At 44.8% G+C, this 20,271-nt stretch overlaps 1 protein-coding gene across 1 annotated transcript in view; it reads left to right on the top strand.

The window, feature by feature from the left end:
* Positions 1-20,271, top strand: part of Nedd9 (neural precursor cell expressed, developmentally down-regulated 9) — a 48,722-nt gene that overhangs the window by 16,525 nt on the left and 11,926 nt on the right. Inside the window, exon 2 of the mRNA XM_055595259.1 lies at positions 2,909-3,352. Coding sequence (XP_055451234.1) covers positions 2,909-3,352 — 444 coding nt within the window. The remainder of the gene's footprint in view (positions 1-2,908; positions 3,353-20,271) is intronic.

Raw genomic sequence — 20,271 nt, 5'->3', positions numbered from 1 at the left:
ACATCTGGGTCAAGTTCTTTCTAAATCCCATTCTCCATATGCAGTGAGAAGACTGGGCGGATGTTGTGGGCCATGGGACAGGAGAATTCACCAGCAGTGTCCATTTCCACATGGCTGAGGAGGCTCTGGAGTGGCCCTAGGCACATCCCTTAGGCTCGTGTGCAGGCATGAGCGTGCTGCTTGCCAGGTGGTGGGAAGGTCACCGGGAAGGATCATGAAGCATACCCAGCAGACTCGCACGGGGATTTCTATCTGCCTCTACTCAAGTGTGGCCCGGCGCTCCACTCAGCACCTCGCAGAGCTCCAGGGCTTGGAAATGGCCCAACTGCGAATGCCTCCAGCTGATTGTGGTTGATTGAGCTGCAGCCCTTTGCCTGTCTACTGTTTTCTCTTGCTCTTCTTTTTCCTCTTTGAAGCCAATATGATTGCACACAGCTATCAATCTTCAGCTCCCGAGGGGGCTGCCCCAACTCTATCACTTCTGATTTCATCTAGGCACTTCCTTCGAAACCCTTCCTTTTGAAGGGGCCCAGGAGAACAGGACAGACGAGAGGCAGCTGCTCTTTCAGAGCTCTGAAGTCATAATCCTGGTGGAGTCCTTTCCCTGAAATCATTTGGTGCAAAGGACCAGAATCTTGTCCTCAGTAAACCTATAGCCCCTTTTTTTATGGTGATAAAACACAAAAGATGGAAAAAGAGAAACAGAGCTTAGCATCCTGGCACATTCTTTAATGGCCCTGAAAACTAAGCAAGGGTGTGGCCTGATTTTATCATTTTATAGGTGAGTTTTACATTGTTAGAAGGAACCCAGTGCTTCCTAGAATACAGCTGCTAAGTAACCTTCGCCTGAAACGAAAGCCCCCAGTTCCCTTCTACCTGCCCTCAGTCAAACAACTCTTATCTCTTAGTGATTTCAGCTCTATCCTAACTTCCCTGAGGGCGGATATTTGTGTCTCTATCTCTCTTCCTTTAATTATGTATTCACAATAAAAGAAGACTGGCTAGTTATCTCTAGAGCTATGTACCTGCAGTCTCAACACTTAAGAGGCTGAGGCAGGAGAATTTCTAAAGTCCAGCCTGTCTGGGCAGTATAACAAATACACACACATTTAAAGTATATATGTTTAAAGAAAAAGAAGACTCAGGAGCCAAGATAAAATGAAAACATACTCCATTTGGTTTTTGTTTTGTTTTGAGTTGTGTGTGTGTGTGTGTGTGTGTGTGTGTGTGTGTGTGTGTACATGTTTTTTTGTTACTGCTGTTATGGTTTAGTGGGTTTTGTCCTTTTGTTTGTTTTTTTATTTGCTTTTAGAGAGAGAATATGAAGTTAATTGAGTAAGGATATGGGAAGGATCTGAGAAAACTTAGGGGATGGCAAAAATATGATCAAAATGTATTGCATGAAAAAAATAAAAAATAATAATTTAAAATGTAATGAAAACAAAATAAATTTTATATCACTTCAAAAATGAAGAGTAGCGGAACTGGACTTCTTCCAGACTCCTGACCAGAGGCAGAGCCCTCCCATCCACAGCCGCCCCGCTGAAGAGAGTGACACACAATGCTAGTGCTGTGGTTTCAGGCAGAGCCCCGGGGAGATGATTAATACATGTCCGTCTTAAAGAAATGAAAAGCATGAGACTGAAAGATCAAGTCCACATTTCTGGAGAGGAAAACAGGGGCAAGAGTCCAAAGAAAAGCAGCCCCAACGTCTGCAAATATGTTATGGTGTGAAATAAAGTCACAAGCATGCTTCAGCCCATAAGAAGTCCTTTGCTCCTGAATGATCCCCCACCACAGAGGCACTGAGTGCACCCAGACACTTAAGTGACATATAGCAGGGGTCACATCTAGTTTCTCTGATGCCTGCGATGGCTTCCCTGTGCTCCCCCACTTCTCTGCACTCTGGGAAGGGGCAGGCATGCGGACTGGCTGCCAGTGTGCTGGGAATGTTCAGAGCCTTTGAAAGCCTTCCAGGAATGTCAGCACAGACTGCCTGCCCACTCTCTGCTCAATGCCCACTTTAGCTGTCTGCTGAGGACTGAATGTGCCAGACAGGCCTGCTTACAAAGACGGAGAGTGTTCTGAGCCCATGAAAGGAAGGCACAGCCTTTCAGATGAGAATGGTGAGATTTAAGAAGTAGGTGACTACGTGGCAGGGAAAGGAAGGGCCCTCGGAGAAGCCTGGGAGAGACCAGACCTATCTATGAACGCATTCTCGGTGCCTCTGCATAGTCAGATCTGGCGAGACAGACTGCTCTCACCCCGCATCCCTGCTTGATTACCATAGTATGTCCCTGTGCTTTCACTCATAGATTCTTCCTGCATCCAAGGGCCTCCTTAATCATAGAAGATATGGTGAGCTTTGCCAAGGCACAATTATGTGTACTTCTATTTACATTTCAATGCTGAATAAAATTTCTGTTTGTAGTATGTGTCACTTAGAATTTTCTTTGACTGATTTTTTATGTTTTAATTTATTTATTTACCTAGACTATATGAAAACAGTTGTGAGAACAGTTGTTTACAGTGATGCATGAACACCTTGGAACATTCTTCCCCTTCAGCTCACTTTGCAAAGTTAGAAAAATGCTTTGCCTGGTGACCCCTTCCTAACTCATTAGCAATGCTAGCCCAGTTCCTTGCCAAAGCACCCACCACTGGAGGGAAGATCTCTTCTGGGGTTTTGCGCTTTTCTGAAGTGTCCATCTGATGTCACTGGTGGCAGACACAGGGTGGCCATGTCTGCCTTTTGTCTGAACCATCTGCGCTCCTTCTTATAGGCTATTGTTCATATCTCTTGTCTTTTTTCAGGAACTGTGCCTGTCCCTGAAAGCATGAGCCATGTAAGTGCAAAAGAGGCAGACTTAAAGTTCTAACTCTGTTTCTTCTCTTCTCCCCTTCCTAGAATCTTATGGCCAGGGCCTTATATGACAATGTTCCTGAATGTGCTGAGGAGCTGGCCTTTCGCAAGGGAGACATCTTGACTGTCATAGAGCAGAACACAGGAGGACTAGAGGGATGGTGGCTGTGTTCCCTACATGGTCGCCAGGGCATCGTCCCAGGCAACCGGGTGAAACTTCTGATTGGTCCAGTGCAAGAGACCTCCAGCCATGAACAACCCACTCCTGGTCCCATGCATCAGACCTTTGGCCAACAGAAACTCTATCAAGTGCCAAATTCGCAGGCAGCATCTCGTGATACCATCTACCAGGTGCCACCCTCCTACCAGAATCAGGGAATTTACCAAGTACCCACCGGCCATGGTACCCCAGAACAAGATGTCTATCAAGTGCCACCATCAGTTCAGAGAAACGTTGGAGTCACTAATGGACCCCATCTAGGCCAAAAGGTAAGTGATTAGCTAGAATTTCGTTCCTTCTTTTATGCCATTCGTTGTATTTAGAATAATAGAGGCAAGCCCAAATAATAACTAGAAAATGCCCAAAAGCAAACATACTGATGTCTTACCTCAGACATCATTATTGCATCAGACTTTCATTAATCAGTCAACAGCATTTTTTTTTTTTTTGAGGCAGAATTTCACTATGTACATCCTAGGCTGTTTTTGACCTTGAGATCCTCTTGCTTCAGACTCCTGAGCACCTGCATTACAGACAAGTGATGTCACATCCAACAACAAAACTTTCTTGAACTACCATGTGCCCACTACTATAGACTGACATGAATAAATGGGTGAATAAATGGTATTTCACCCTGGGTCAGACTTGAGCATACAATTGCATCTCTTCCAATGTGTGATGAGTCTGCTAGACCTGGATTCTGTGTGTAAATGATTTGTAGTCTTACCTACCTCTTCCTTGACTAGGGTAGCCCCAGTTGCTGCTCAAGAGCACTGGCTTAGTATGGAGCCCTCTCCATGGGCCAAGAGCTAAATCATGAATTAGTCTAGCTAGACAAAGAAGGAAACGAAAGTAGAGGGAGTAAAAAGGCCAAAAGTATATCCTCTCTACTAAGTCATTCCTTAGAGTGTTGGGCTTAAAGATTGACTTACTGAAAATACCTAGAAATTAATGGGTTTAGAATTAATCCTTGCTTCTGTGAAATAGTCCTTATAAAAATGTCCAAGTAGAAGCTGAACACAGCAGAACTGGGATATTTAGGAAAATGTCAAGTTTCAAAAAAAAAAAAAAATACAGGAAACATGTGATGTATTCATCAGGTTTTCATCACTATAACTAAATCCTTGAGACAGCTACCTCCATAGAAAGAGAACATTTATTTATTAATCTCAGAGTTTTGGTGGTTCTGGAGCCTTCCACTGGGAGTAGCTCAGTTGTGGCAAAGGCCAGTTGTCATCACATCTTTCCTTGGGGCACTGCCCCAGTGACTTCAGAACTCCCATCAGCACCCATCTCTCAGAGGTGCAACTGTCTCCCACCCTGCAGACCAAGCCTTTAGTAAGAACAGATTCTTGAGGGGATATTCAGACGATCCCCAAACCATGTGCCTAGGGAGCACCATATGTTAGAGCCTCAACCCAGAACAATCTTAGATGACCAGAAACGCATTCACTAAATGATGAATATCGAACATCTCGTGTGTTTTTGATCCCTGTCATACAGTGATAAATTAAAGACTAAACAATGCTTACAATGCAATGAGGGCAACAATAAAATACATGGTCAGACCGGGTATATGTACTGGGAAGAAAATACTGACATGACGTATAGGGCAACAGCCAAATAAATCTACAATGATGTTTTTGTGCCCATTAAATGAGAAGGATTTCCTCTTCCATTTGTCAGAAGATTCCAGTGGCTCCTTCAAGGTTCGATAATAAGAATAGAGTAATTTCATACGATAAGAAAAAAATCTCCAGATTACAGGAGGATGGATGAAGTTAGGTACCAGAAAGAACTTGTGACTCTATGGACACAAAATATAGATGGATTTGCAAACCTATGTAAGTTAGATAATATTAGCTTACGTGATACCAGCATCTTTTTTCTAAGTAAGGATGAGTTTATTGCCTGTATATATGTATGTGCACCACATGCATGCCTGGTACCCAAGGAAAGAAGCCAGAAGAGAGAGTTGGATTCCCTGGAACTGGAGTTAAGAACAGTTGTAAGCCACCATGTAGGTACTGAGTACAAAACCTTCAGTCCTCTGTGAGAGCAAGTACTCTTAACTGATGAGCCATCTCTCTAGACCCTAGGACTGCTTGCCTGCCTTCCTTCCTTCCTTCCTCCCTCCCTCCCTCCCTCCCTCCCTCCCTCCCTCCCTCCCTCTTTCTTTCTTTCTTTCTTTCTTTCTTTCTTTCTTTCTTTCTTTCTTTCTTTCTTTCTTTCTTTCTTTCTTTCTTCCTTTCTTTCACCAGGGGAAGAAAGATTTACTTTTGGATTCCTCAACAGTGAATTCATTTCCTAATCACCTATCATACAAAATGTGTGTTTTAACAAAACACATGTCCAGGGCACATGACGTGAATTTCCTCTAAGAGGAGGAATTCTCTACAAAGTAGTGAACAGCTTCCCTACTTACATTCATTCCCCAGGACAGGGATCCTGGCTAGAGGCCACGGACAGTGCCACGTGACCTTCCAAAGCCCTTCTCGCCCCAGTGATTTCAGTTCCAAAGGGAGAGCCAAGCCTGGCCTCCGTCCCCAGAGGGGAAAAGAACAGTTGAAAGGTGTAACTATAAATAAGTAACTCTCTCATTCTTAGTCTTGGTTGCTTGCACCTTAAAAATAGCCCTCCCTCTTCTGAGCTGGTTCGAGGCAGACAGAGGAGGCCAGAACAGGAAATGCTTGGCTGAAAGGTAGAGGGACCAAACTTTCATCATAGTTTATTTTGGCAGGAAGATGAGATGTTTTCCTTCTCAGTCTCAACCTTTTCAGTTCCATGTTTGGGAAGCCTGACGCTTTAGACTGCTTCCCATTGCTTGTGTTGTAGCTAATGGTGCCCTTCTCCTTGGCTCTCTCCTGCTCTCGATTGATGTCAGGGACTGATGCCCTCCGGTGGCTCAGGTCACTCCACGTATTGTTTTGTTTTTGTGACTTCCACACCCAAGAGCCTCAGGTGTTTAGCAAGGGGCAGCACTGAGCCGGCCTCTAAGAACCCCTGCCAGCCCTGATGCAGTGTAGTCTAAGCAAGGCACTCGGGCACCTGAGCTTGCTCAGGGTAGGGTCTGACTGGTATGGCCTAAGGATGGAAACGACAGGGAAGGTGACCCCAGCCCTTCCCTGCCATGTACCAGGGTCCTCTGCAACATACCCTGTAAGAGTGTTTTTGAGATTACAGGTTCCCTGCTTCTGTTCCCCTGAACCTTTGTCCAGCACACACAAAGGAGTAATTTTGCCTCTTCTTTCCTTTTCTTTCCATCCCTCATTTGATGCTTTTCTTCCTCCTCCTTGCCGTCTCCTTCCATCCCTTCCTCTCCTTTCCTCCTCCCCATCTGTCCTTCCTTTCATCCTGCTCTCCCATTCCCACACTCTCCTCTCTGTCTTATTGACTTGCCTTCCTCTTCCCTTCCTTTCCCACTCTCCTTCTCTCTTCCTCCCCATCCCCCCCCCTCCATGTCTACCTTCCTTACCCTTCCTTTCTTCCTTGTTAAATCGTCGTTTTTGGTGGAGAGGGCAATGATCGCCTCTCAGGTAACTGCAGCTTCCAGGCAATGGTAACTGCCATCTTGCTGTAGTAGCTCCCAGTGCACAGGAATCCTAACGACTTGTCAGACTTGGAAGAGCAAATGTGAGTTTTGTTGTTAGGTATTGTTTCTCATTTTAGAAGTGTTCCTGGCCTTGCTAAATAACTCACTCATTTCAACTTCTAACTTCCTGTCTGTAAGTGTCGGTAAACTAAGATCTAGCTGTCCCCAGGAGTTCTAGCTACCCTCTTTAAAAGCTGTTTAAGAAAAATGAGGAAACAGTGGAAACTTGTTCTGAGCTTGAAGACTTTAATGAGCAAGATAGTGTCACACCAAGAGCGAAGGACATTAAGTCAGATGCGGATTCCCAGGCCCACCTCACAGCCTTTCCTTCAGGGGGTCAAGGAGAGGAGACTCAGGCACCTACATTTTTTTCAAACTCTTTGCATAGTCTAGCCAGAGTTGGCCCAGGGCCGCACTTACAGAAACAGAAAAGAGCAACAATGGCGGGCCTGGATGGGTTCCAGTCTGACTGTGATGGGGACTTTCCGTAGTTCGGAACCCTCCTATATTGTTTCGGCGTGGCCTTCAGAAGTTTCAGCCACCGCTACGTCCTAATGAATCACTAAATAAGTAAATAAATCACACTGTGAATTCTGCCTTCTACCTTGCCTTGCTTTTGGAAATTCCAGCCTCCACCCTTGCCCTCCTGCACCCACGGAATAGTACGTAGAAAGCTCGGGCACGCGTGGTGCTTCCCATTGCGGAAACTTCGAGATGAGTCCCCTCCCTTCCCTTTCTTTCCTTTCTTCTTTCTCAGCCTTTTGTTTGGGTTTTGTTTCTTCAGACAAAGTCTCAAGTGACCACTGGCTGGCCTCAAACTCCCTAAGTAGCTGAGGATGACCTGGAACTTCTTCTGATCCTCCCCAGGGCTGGGATAACAGGTGTCTGAGCCCACACCTGGTTTTCCAAGTTCATGTTAAGTGTATGGACCTGTGTGTGTCTCAGCATATGCTGAGTATGTCCATACTTTTGTCCCATCAAATGTACTAAGCCTTTGAGTGTGCAGGCCTCTCCCTGGTTTCATAACAATTCTGGAAAGGATGGGGAAGAATCAAAGTTATCTGGGAACCTCACCCACTGACACCTTTGCTTCGTTTCCCTGGCCTTCACGCTGGGTTTTGTGTGCAGGGATGTTTTATTCATCAGGCATTATGGGCAGAGTGCCCAGGGCCTGTGCAAAAGTTTGAAAGCTGAATAAAAAATAGAAAAAAGAAAAAAGAAAACTTTGAGCTGCAGAATATTAAGCATAAGTGCAAAGTAGAAATTAATCAACTCACAGACAAATGCTTAAGAAAGAACATCATGCAAGGCTCATTAATTATATGTGAGACTCCTAACAATTCCATTACATTTGGAAAACAGTTTGTAAGTCAGAGCTTTCTCACTCTGCAAAGACTTGTTAAATACGTACTGAGGTTGCCAAGAACTCACAGACAATTCTAAATTAAAAGAGTTACTCATAGTCAAATCATTTTGAAAAGCCAATTTAAAAAAAAGTTTGCAGTCTTTATAAAGGGAAAATTCTACTTAAAATATGGGAGTTGAACTCGAGTTGGAGAGCCCAAATGCCCTAAAGACAATGGCCTTCAAAGGTCTGAAAACAGACTTACTCCTCTGCTTCAGTGATCAACAAACTGCCAAAGAGGACTCAAGCCACACGCCGAACAGTGTTGATTATTCTTTTCTTAAAAAAACTATTTACCTAACTTAGGTTTTTTTTTTAACATTTGTGTATTTCCTGTGTGTATGTGTGTGCACTGTGTATGTGGAAGTGAGTGAGCAGCTGGAAGGAGTCAGTTCACTCTTTCCACCATGTGGGTCCTTGGGTTTGAACTAAGCTCTTTTGCCTTGAGAGCAAGCGTCTTTACCCACAGAGCCATCTTGACCGCCCTCATTGATGGTTCTTTAGACTTACTGCTCTTACCCAAACAGCAAAATGGTATGTGCTCTGCCTCCTTCTGAAGACTAATCTGGAGCTCCCTTCTGACTCCAGGGAGCCAGGAGGCACACTACCTGCCTTCTACTGTGGATAAATCATGCAGCTAGGTGTCCGCACACAGGTCAACATGAGTGGATGAATAAAGTAGGAGCAAGGAACAAACTGTTAGAGTTCAGTGAACCTCAAAGCTAACCACTGACAGGTGATTCCAAGCTTCTCACTCGCTTAGTCTCCTACTGTTCACACCTTTCCCAACAGCTCGTGACCACATAGTGTGACAGACAGCAACAGAGTTCCCCCATGAGAGGGGCCTTGGAGGATGCGCCACTCATTTTCTGTGATTGTAACTGTCCTTAGATAATAAATGTGATGTCAAAGCAAATGCTGATTGACACAAACATGGGCTTTAGGGATGGGGGATGTAGCTTCTTAAATGAGCTCTTGCCCAGCATGCATGAGGCCCTAGGGTCCATTTACGCCAGGTGTGGTTGCATGTGCTTGTAATTCCAGCATGCAGGAGACAGGGGCAACCAAATCAGGCATTCAAGGCAGTCCTTGGCTACATTTTAAATTGAAGATCAACCTGGAGTCCATGAGACCTTGTCTCAAAAAAGAGAAAGAGAGAGAGTAAATAAATAAAATAAATTAAAATAGAAAAATGTTGTGTTGGACTTTTCTGAGGCCTGACTTGTTTGCCTAGCATAGACAGCAAAACTGGTCAACTCTTTCATAGTCTCCTAGAGAGAAAACTCATACTTTGTATACTGAATCTGAGACCAGCCTTTGTGGGTTCCATGATGTCTGGCACCTATATGCCTTCCCTCCTATACTGTGTTTTCAAACTATTCATACCTTAAAACTCATCTCCAGCCTGAAACTTTCTCTTGGAAACCCGGTATTCTCTTTCTGTTTTCTGATTGCGTAATATGTGCACACCTCACTGATATCATGGAGCTCTTGGGTCCATTGGAAATGAGATGAGCTGGCCAACTCGGTCTAGGCTGGGGCAAGCACTGTTTGGTCACGGCTACTTAGAGAACTCAAGTATTGTTGAGATTTACCAAGCCCCATAGCATCGCCTCTAAGATGGGCAATTCTAAAATAGGGCACAGACAGCTGCTGACAGGAAGTGACTCAAAGTCTTTAGGCAGGTCTTTCACGCTGGTTCCTGAAAGGTAATATAAGATCCTGAAATGCATTAGTTATGGTGTCCATGCCTCCTTAGACACTGAATCATCACAACATACACACAGACACCCATGACTATTGGCTTAAGAACAAAAGACTTCCCTTGCTGGCATGTGAGGCATTTTGAAATCCAGTTGCCCATAGCAACCTCAGATACCAGCCAACTAACTGATATATATAGTGTGTATATATATGTATGTATTAAGCAATATTATTTGTCTACTCACAAGTAAAAATAGATTTAGAGGAAATTAAAGTTTCCAAGATGACAAATTTTGACTTCTCACCTCCCTTTCTTTTGTTCATTCTTATCTGTCTGTCTCTGCCTCTCTGCTCCCTATTTTTTCCCTCTCTCTCTCTGTCTATCTCTCTCTGTGTCTAGTTGTCTCTGTCTCTGTCTGTCTGTCTGTCTGTCTCTGTCTCTCCTCTTTCTCTCATACACACAACTAAAACATTAATTGCAGGGCAGAGGACACCCCCAGTTTTTTCTTAATAAGCCCAATAAAGTAAATTATGTCCCAGAATATATGAAGATAAACCTAATAAATATTTATAAATGTCTAGCTTGTGAAAACTGCCCAAGGAACTGAAATGTCACCTACATTACCTCCCCTGAAAAATCAAGGTGCATTTTACATCTTGCACAGCCTTAAGCAGAGGTCCTCAAGCAGAAGAAAGGAGGGGCTTGTTGAGCTCACCCTGAACTGAAAGGCAGTGTTCCCAGACAGTCACCCACGCCAAGGGAATGAGCAAACCCTAACACCTCCTTAGCTGAACAAAGGTTCTTTTTGTTTGGTCAATGCCAAAGTCTTCAGAGTTGGCAGCACTCTGTCATAAAGCTCGCAGATAATATGTATTTGTGAGGGTGTGTTGATAACTTCTTATACACCCACACCAAGACAACGGAGGTCAGCCTTCCCTTCCCACTGATTTCATGGTAAGTGACTGCTTATCAGAGTGAGGAAGCTGCCTGCCTCACTGGATGGATAATGCTCTCTGAGGGAGGGAGAGAGGGAGGAAGGGAGCGAGGCAGAGAGGGAGGCAGAGAAAACTGCTTATTGTATTTGAGGATAAAACTTGAATGATCTTGTTTGAATACATCTTTAAGACGCAAAAGAAAGGAAGAGTGCTTTGCATAAAATGTGGGGCTAGAGAATGTCAGAGGTCAAAAGTGTTCCATTCTAAATAGTCAGATCTTAACCATCGTGTCAGTAACAGCCAGCACGCAAGCCCAACTTTTTGACATTGCAAAATGTCAGTGCCATCTACGAATGTCTTGGGTGACACTCAAAGCTACCCAGGGATACATGCAGCTCACAGATTGCAGTTTGCACATGGCTGCTACTAGAGGTGTGCCCTCCTGTGTGAGAGGAACTGGCGGTTCACGCATCAGACCATGACCTCCTCAGAAGTCGCTCTCAACTTCTGGGGAGACCTAAGGTGTCCACTCTTCTAAAGAGCCTCACAGAATGTCTGAGCCTAAGACATGGCGGTGTTAAGTTACTCCGTCTTCTTCTGCAACGTGGCTTTGAATCTGAAGTACAGAAATGACCTTAAAGTGCCTCCCAGCCTCTGCTCCATTTTGAGGGCTTTCTATCTTCTGTGTCACCTGACCTTCTTGGCAGCTTTCGAAACACACACTATAGCTTTCCTTCCCCCGAGAAAGGAAAGGGCTGATGTCTGAGAAGTTAATCTACCTGTGACTTAACTCACTGTCTCTCCCAAGAGGCAGGCCTGCTATTTGAGCTCGTCTCTGTATGACTCCAACGCTAATGGTTTCTACATCCTAGCTCATGGGTGGCATTGCCAGGCCTAAATTAAGAGGACACATTTGCTTCATTAGCAGTCCCAGCTCACCAGAACCCTGGGCGTTAAGAAGTATTGTGTGAGCCAGGAAGAACTAATGTTGCTGCTGGAGGCTCCCACCTCACATCCACATAGTAGCCAAAGAGCTGAGAGAGCCTAGCCACAGGTGGTCCAGCCACCCAGCTGTACTTCCAAAGCACTCATCTGGGAGATGTCAGAGCTGCAAGTACCACTGAAGATATGGCTGTGTGGACATTTTCTCAAGTGACATCACTGCTCCAAAACTTCATGTAAACAAACAGGGTTCAGTCTCCCTGATTAGACTAGCTGTAGGAGGGGAAACCCTAAAGCATAAGATCCCTAATTTTCTTTTTGTTTGTTTGTTTTTTGTTTTGTTTTGTTTTTGTTTTCGATGACAGGGTTTCTCTCTGTAGCCTTGGCTGTCTTGGACTGGCTTTATAAACCAGACTGGCCTGCCTCAAACTCAGAGCAATCCACCTGCCTCTGCCTCCCGGAGTGCTGGGATTTAAGGCGTGTGCCGCCACACCTGGCTAAGATACCTAATTTTTAAGCTGTCTTTTTTGTATGTATATGAAAGTCACTTTCTTGAGGAACATTTCCTTCTAAATTTCTGGAAAGTGTGTGTCACTAATACAGTCAATAGGACTCTGAGGAAAGGATTGCAGGCATTAACATTCCCACTCACTCCTTTGCTGACTGGCTGACTGAACTGCCCGAACTCTAGTTCCCTCAACTGTGAAATGGCCACTGAAACTGGATTCTCTCTAATGGTCTTTGCCAAAATTTTATGATCCAGATATCCTTATCAGATTCTTTCCCAGAATCACTTGAAAGATTTCAATTGATGACCTATCCTCAAAACTCGTTTTAAAAAAAATTCAACTTGACCCCTAAACGTTGGGGTCAAGCAGTTTGATCCTACCCTTCTTTTGGGCCCATCTCACCTTCCCATTCACAGCCAGTGTGGGCAGTAGAAGAACCTCCTCTTCTTGTAGAAGCTGGCAAGGGCAGATGGAGGCACAGATATTGTACCCAGGAACACTTCCAGGGAGCTCCTCATTTGGAGAATCCCCCTCTGTGCCTTATCATCCAGATGGGAGAGTGCTTCCTCCTTGCACCTGCTCTTTTCTGCCATCTTTCCCTGTGTAAGCCTCATGGTCTGGGCAGAGGGATGGGCCTGCCGCCGCCTCTCAGCATGGCAGCGACCTTCACAACTAGCACTGCATCTGTGACCGGTGCCATTTGTCCGTTGGCCGTTATATTCGTCCTTACACGAGGCTGTGAGGGGTCACTAGTTCACAGAGAAACAATACCCAAAGGCATTTGGGTCCCAGACTTCCTCTCTGCCACCTCCCACCCACGGTTCAACAGGGCGATCTAGGGCATCTTTCTGAATCTAGATGTAACCCGTATGGTCCTGTTGAATTTATTTAGGTATCAAAAGAGCCCAAATGCCTGTTCCTTTACGTTCTCATTCAAAGGAGCATTTCAGTCGACTGAAAGGGATATAAAAGTTGGCTTTCAATACCTGATTGTCACGGGCTGCATTCAGCTCTGTCCCATGAAAGACCTCGGTCACTTGGGGAAGCCAGACGTCATTTCCCACCACGGTTTGATGTTTAGTGCTTCTCGCTGCTCTTTGGTGCTTGGTCCGTCCATAACTAAATATTGCTTTAGTGCTCACTATACAAAGAGCTTCCTGAAAGCAGCAGGGGAGACATGTTAGGGGCTTAACAATCAGGGTACTGTTTCCAGCGAGAAGTTTGCCACACAAAGCTGTGTGGAATGGAAGTTGCCCAAGATTGCTACCGCAGTTCTGAGCCTCCTCTTTGCCTTTTCCTTGAGTGGAGGGAGAGGCTAGCTGTGATGTAGACAGCTTGCAAAACGTTTAGTTCCAGCATAAAACCAAGTGTCAAATGTCCTGGAAGGAAAGTAAGTCACATCCACAATGTGGAGAGAAGGAGGTCTCCATGAACTCCAGAGAAACATCAGGTTGAGTTAAGCCTGGATACAGCTTGGGAGGGAATGTTTTTTAAGGCCAGACTGCGTTTTCATTACATTGTTGCTATGCGAGTAAACAAATGAACTCACTGCTGCTCCCGAGCTGGGCAGAGAGAATTTATGGAGAATTAATAAATCCAAAGTAGACAACGTGTGGCTTTTCCTCTCCTCACAGAAGTGCAAGGCATCATCTTGGGTTTCAAACAGGCAGCCCGCTGTAGTTCTCAGTTGCTGAAAACTGAGCCCCTTCCAAGCGGGCAAGCAATGGTGGTGCTGATGTTTCTTTTACTGGGGTTTTCTTGAAAAAGGAAGCGAGTAAATTGCTCATTTAACACAAAGGGTTATTATAAAATCCAACAAAGGCAGTGGTGTCTGTCTGTATCAGTGCTTTTTCTTTTCTTTCTTTTTTTTTTTTTAAATTTCATTTGGGTAAAATAGTTCCTATCTAATAAGCAGTTTTAAAAATAAAAAAAAATAGTCTTGTTAATGGGTGAAACTCAAAGAGGGGTAGTATAAATAAATCAAGGGGGGACTAGTGAGGCGGGGAGCAGCCTAATTATATTTCTCACTTGTGCCAAGACAAAGCAATAGGTGCTAGTTGGGTGATACGCTTGTTCACTAGACCATCTGAGGGCTTGTTAATGGCAAGGCTGTGTGTGTGTGTGTGTGTGTGTGTGTGTGTGTGTGTGTGTGTGTGTTCTAGCTGCACTTTCTAATCTCTCATTAGTGCCTGTTGTGCTTTCTGGTGAGGGCATTAGGGCAGAACACCAGGGGCTGGTTATTCACTTCCTGCTGTAGTCCATCCTGCTCAATAGTTTAGGCAATATCTAATAAGTGTGAATGTCTGTGTGTGCAAGTGTGTGTGCACACATGTACATTTGTGGTAAGTGTGTGGACATCAGAGTACAACTAGCAGGCGACGATCCTCTCCTTCTAGCTTGCGGGTCCCAGGGATTGAAGTCAAGTTGTCAGGGTTAGCAGCCAGCACCATTACTTTCTGAGAAACCTCACTGGCCCACAGCTAAGCAGCAGGGGCGAAGGATTACACCATTTCTAACGCTGCTCTGCAGTGATTTGGGCAGAGGATGATGGGATACAAAAGTAGTCACAAAATCAAAAATTATGGCTGTAAGAATTGTGATTTCCTGTGCTCTGTGATACCCTTAGAAGGAAATGCTTCCGGGTGGAATTCTTTACTGTTTGTTAAATTCTTCTTAAAATTATATTTTGGGATTTTGTAAAGTTGTTTTGGTTTTTTTTTTGTTTTTTGTTTTTTTTTTTTTTTTTTTTTTTTTTTTTTTTTTTTTTTTTTTTTTTTGACAGTGCTAAGAACAGAGCACAGGGCTTTGCACAAGCTGTACAAGTGCCCCATCACTGAGATATATCCCCAACTCCAGCTTTTTGTTATATATGAGACTTGGTAGGTAGGGCAATAAGTATATAGATAAATGATAGAGTTGAGACCAACTAGATGTGAGCAACATTTTTGAGGTTTGCTATGCTCTTCCAGGCCCATCTCCATGTCTCTCCTCCACTCTACTCAACTCTTTCATACTCAAATATTTTTCTGCCCCTTGTATGTCATTGTATATATATGTTTATGTTTATATCATTGTGTATGTTTATGTATCACATTTGCCTTATTTTAAATTAGTACATGCTGATTGTACATATTTACAGAATATTTCTATACTTGATCAGCTAAGGGTAGATTCATCAGCTCAAACATTTACTGTTTTCTGATGTTGGAGGCATTTGAAACCCTCTCTAGTAGCTCTTTTGAAATGCACAATGAATGCTTGCCAACTACAGCTACGTTTCTGCAGCAGAGAGCTGTAGAATGTTTTTTCTGTCCATCTGGATGCCTGTATACATCCGCCATTCTCTCTGCACCCGACGCCCACCCATTTCCCAGTTCCTGTTAATCATCATCTACTCACTCTACTCTCAGCTTCGACGGGCTCAACATTTTAGCTTCCACTGTTTTGTTCCTCACGGCTGCTGCAGCACGAAGAAGTAGGGAAGGGGTGAGATGCTGCTTTGAAGGGAAGGTAGAGAGAAACTGGAGAACTGAGGATTCGGGTGGGGGAGAAGAGGAACTCACCTTCCTGAATGGCAGATGGCTACTTCTGGCTTCACTTTGTGCCCCGGTCAGCTAGCAGCAGGCAGTTAAGAGTCTGAAGTTTTCCTATCCCCAGCTCTGCATTAGGGAGGTGAGGCAGATACCCAAAGGAAGATAGAGCCCAAACAGACTTGCTGAGGCCTTGGCCCCAGTGACATCATGTTAGAAGTTAGCTCTGGGGCAATACTCCACTTACTATTGCATGGCTGAGAGAAGGCTCGATGCCCTACTTCTTTTGAGATGCTCTTGACAAGCTTTAGCTTGTGGTCTCCCACTAATGAGAATTTCAGTCGTGTGTCCTGAGTATGGGACCTCTTCACCCTTCTGTTCAGAAAAGGCCTTCATCTCTAAACCCTACAAAAGCATGCCTTCCCCGGGGGCTTTCCACTGGAGTATCTTGACCTATGTTGATGACAGCCATGATACTGGCAATACTGATAAAATAATAACCTGGGTAAATCTGCTGGTGGCTGTTAAAAAGCAAAGTCCCCGTCATTTCTGGCTTTGCTTTGAAGAGCTTGGTGCCTTTTGGGCCTCAGCTTTCAATGCTTTACACATGTGTAAAGATGACCTTCTTTTCATCTAACTTGAACATAGAAGTTAGGGATTTTTGTTTTATCTTTATATTTAATCATGAAACACTTCGAAGACAAACAGCCTTAAAATCTCTACCAGCAAGCAAGCAAGAACTGGCTCTCCTCCACCTGCTGCTGTTGTCTCATCTCCTGCAGTACTGGTTCCCTGGGTGTCTTGAACACTGTCATTTAGATCATTTTAAAAAAATAATGTGGGGTCTGTGACATGCTCTCTACCTTCAGAGAGGATTTCATCTCTATCTGCCAGCCTCACAGGCCCAGGGAAATCTAAACTCAGGCTTTTCCACGTCCCGCACCTTGCTCAGCCCAGCCGCAACCTTGCTCGCGCTCTCGTGATTTCTAAGTGGCAGAACCACAGGCAGAGCTAGCTCTCTCACCCCCAGCTTGGGCCATCCACTGTTTCCCTCTTTGGAGCCACTGTGCTTTTAGCCTTTGACACACAGTTTTTAGGAAAGGGCACTGTTTGCTTACTCCTATGCATCACCTTTTCCCTTTGAGGCCAAAGAATATAGCAGAGTACCCTGCCTTCTTTTCTCCCAGCACAACTGCCGATACATTAGTCAGTGGTTGCTGATCCCTAATCCATACCGAACACTTACTTTTTCTTGGCTGTCCCACTTGCTCACCATCACCGTGGCTGATACACCTCCTGTCTTTTAGCCTTGGGGTGGCACTCAATCCAGAGCTGGCCTACCTGGAAATTCAGCTTGTTCTATGTAGGTAGATGTCATTTCCCGTCCTTGTAGCACCATCTTTCTTAAAATCTGCTTTTTCTAGGGCACAGTGGTAGGCCCTGCTGCTTATATATGAATGGATAAGAAATGATGCCAACATACGAAGAAAAGCGGTGTACTGACAGGGTCAAATCATAAGTCACACACACTGTCAGAGGTATAGATAAAGTACTCTGGGCATAACAAGGACAGTGGTCATCTGTCTGTCTAGGAAAGGCTTCTGAAAGCATAATAAAGTCTGAAGAAAAGGGAAGGGAAATTTTGAATAGACAAAGCAGGTGCAGATGTGTGGGTGTTTGGGGCACTTAAGGAAACCAATCTTTCATTCTTGGTAGAAAGGATACTGGTCAGAACTTGGGGCTTTCAAGGTCCCAAAGAAGGAAGGAGAAAGAGTACACAGACAAGGAAAAAAATAATAATACAGGTGAAAGCAAGCTGGGCAGCCTAGGGGCCAGAAATGTGGTTTATTCAGCCAACACACTGCTTTAAATTTTTGAGCCAAGTTTGAAAACAAGAATTCTATACTTCTGGCTTCTGAAAGCATGGACGATCTATGGCACAGCACAGTAGTTGACTGGAACACAGCATGGCTGCCTACCTTTCTATAGCATGTACACTGTCTCCCAAGTACAGGGCCTGGCCTGTTTCTCCTCTGCATGTGTTTGCTAGGCCTTCAAGCAACTGAATGCAGGGTCCTTGCTCTGCTCTGGAACAAACCCAGGCGACCTCAACAAAGGGCCCCAAGGTCCTCTCCTCCTATCCACAGACCTCTAGCTCTCTGTTGTTCAAAGGGACTTTCCTTTAACTTCAATGTGCATGGCTCTCCAAATTATGAATCACACACACACATACACATACACAAGTTTGGCTAAATCTGTGGGTTCAGAGCCTGCAGCTACAAAGGGCAGGCAGTGTCAAAAGCAGTCCCTGTAGTCAGAATCTAAGGCTCAAATGCAGGGAGAATCAAAGGCTACTGAAGTGCAGGGCAGAACAGCTGAGGTTGTTTCCTTGTTTGGATGTAAACACATTAATTAGAGGGCTAGCATACCCTAGGTCTTCCGGTCTTTTCATTCTACCTGCCAGGGCCCAGCTCTAGAGGTTAATTCAATAGACTCCTGGCTTGCAAGTGCTTGCAGTCAGCGCCTGTTCCATGCATGTATGAGGCTACCACACTGAGCCCCATTAATAGGCGCAGTGAATGACTACTGAGATGGTTGAGGCAGCAAAGCGCCTGCCATGCAAGCATGAAAACTTGAATTAGGAACCCTAGCACCCATGTAAAATCAAACTTGAACAGGCATGTCTATAAGCCCAACACCGGGAAGACGGAAACGGGCAGATTTCAGGCTCTTTGGCCAGCATACCTGAGCTGATGAGCTCCAGGTTCCGTGAGCGGCCGTCTCTCAAAGAGTAAGACGAGGGCTGGAAAGATGACTCAGATCACAGGCTGCCCTGGCAGAGGAGCCAGGTTCAGTTCCCACCCTTACATGGTGGCTCACAACTGTCCACCACTCCAGTTCCTGGGGATATGACACCTTCTTCTGGCCTCTGGGGAGACTGAATGCCCATGGTACACGTACATAAACAACAGGAAATGTTTCTAAATCTTTTTTTTTCCATAGAGAATTTTAATGTGAAACATTATCTAACAGCGGAGATTTGACATTCATAGCTAAAAGTTTAACATGTTCTCCAAACCCCTTAAACAAAACTATGACATACTTAAAGGTGGGGGGAGGCTTTGTTTGGGGGAAGGGTGTGTCTTTTTGCTTTTGTTTTTGTCTTTGTCTTTAAGACAGTCTTGCTATGTACTTTAGGTTGGCTTCAAACGCACAATCCTCCTGCCTCAGACTCGTGACTGCTAGGGTCACAGGTGTATAGTGCCACACCCAGTAATAGCAATACCTTGACAAGTAATGCAAACAGATTGTGGACCTCTTTTCTTAAATTAATAAAAGAAAGGAAGGAAGGAAAGAAGGAAGGAAGGAAGGAAGGAAGGAAGGAAGGAAGGAAGGAAGGAAGGAAAGGAAAGAAAGTTGAAAGGGGTTGAGAAGTCACCTGACATCAGTCTTTTGTCTACACACACATTCATACACTCCTAAGCACACACACACACACAAACATATATATTCACACACACCACACACACATACATGCACACACATCATACACATGTGCACACCTACCACACACACCCATGCACATATGCACATACACACACACAGACATACACACACACCACACACATACACAACAAGTAATCAGAGTTGATTTTTTCAAATGTTTAAAGGAAAGGAGGGAAAAAGCCAAATGATTGCAGTCTGTTCTCTGCCTCACAGCTCTTCTTCTGGGGCTTTCTGGCTAGTTGACACAAACAGGATTCCTCCTCGGGACAGAGACAGATCGAATGTGACCTTGCAGATCCTTTACAGGGTCATCACAGTCAGGGAAGCAGCTGCTGGAGTGCTGGACCATTAGGGCCCCAGACCACCTCACAGCTTAGCTCCCTGGGAAGCAGTAATGAATTAACAGGTCATCTTGGTAATTCCTAGGGCTAAGCCTTTGCAACTACAAATAAATACGTAGAGTAAAAGGAATGCAGAAAAGAAAAAAACACAGGCAGAGAGAAAAGGGACACGAGAAACCTGACTTGGTTTCACTGAGACACAATTAGTTTGAAAATGCCCTTGTGTAGTGATTTCATTAAGACTCAGGAGAATTCTTTCAAACTCATGGTCTTGGTCAGCTTCTTGGCCAGATGGCCAGTGGTTCTGGGAGGTGCGGTGGGGAGATAGAGTGCTTTTTGTGTGCTCCTGTCAAGCAGGAACAGAGAGCCTGAAGGTCAGGCCGGCCAAGCACTTTTCCTTGAGGAGGGAACACACAGTTGGCATGGAACAGGTCTTAGCCAGGGCAAAGGTGAAGCTAGCTCTGAAGAAGGCGTCAGCCATCTTTCCTAAATTACCACGTGGATCACTAGATGCTCTGGACACGTCTCACCAGACGCGAAGCTCTGGTCCTACTTAAATGTCATTGGTGGATCCATGTGAGTTGGTACCGTCGGGAATGCTGGGATGGGCAGGTTGTATTTTATTGGCTTTTTCCTCCCGTGGTTTTCACCATCTGTTTCTTTAACTGCATAAACAAGGAAAAATGACTGGTTTGGAATGCAAAGTTTTAAACACCAGATGA

This window comes from Psammomys obesus, unplaced genomic scaffold (assembly GCF_907164565.1).
Source record: "Psammomys obesus unplaced genomic scaffold, mPsaObe1.curated_primary_1811, whole genome shotgun sequence".
Lineage (NCBI taxonomy): Eukaryota > Metazoa > Chordata > Mammalia > Rodentia > Muridae > Psammomys > Psammomys obesus.
The sequence above is the reverse complement of the archived record's forward strand: the minus strand, read 5'-3'. Positions and strand labels throughout refer to the sequence as shown.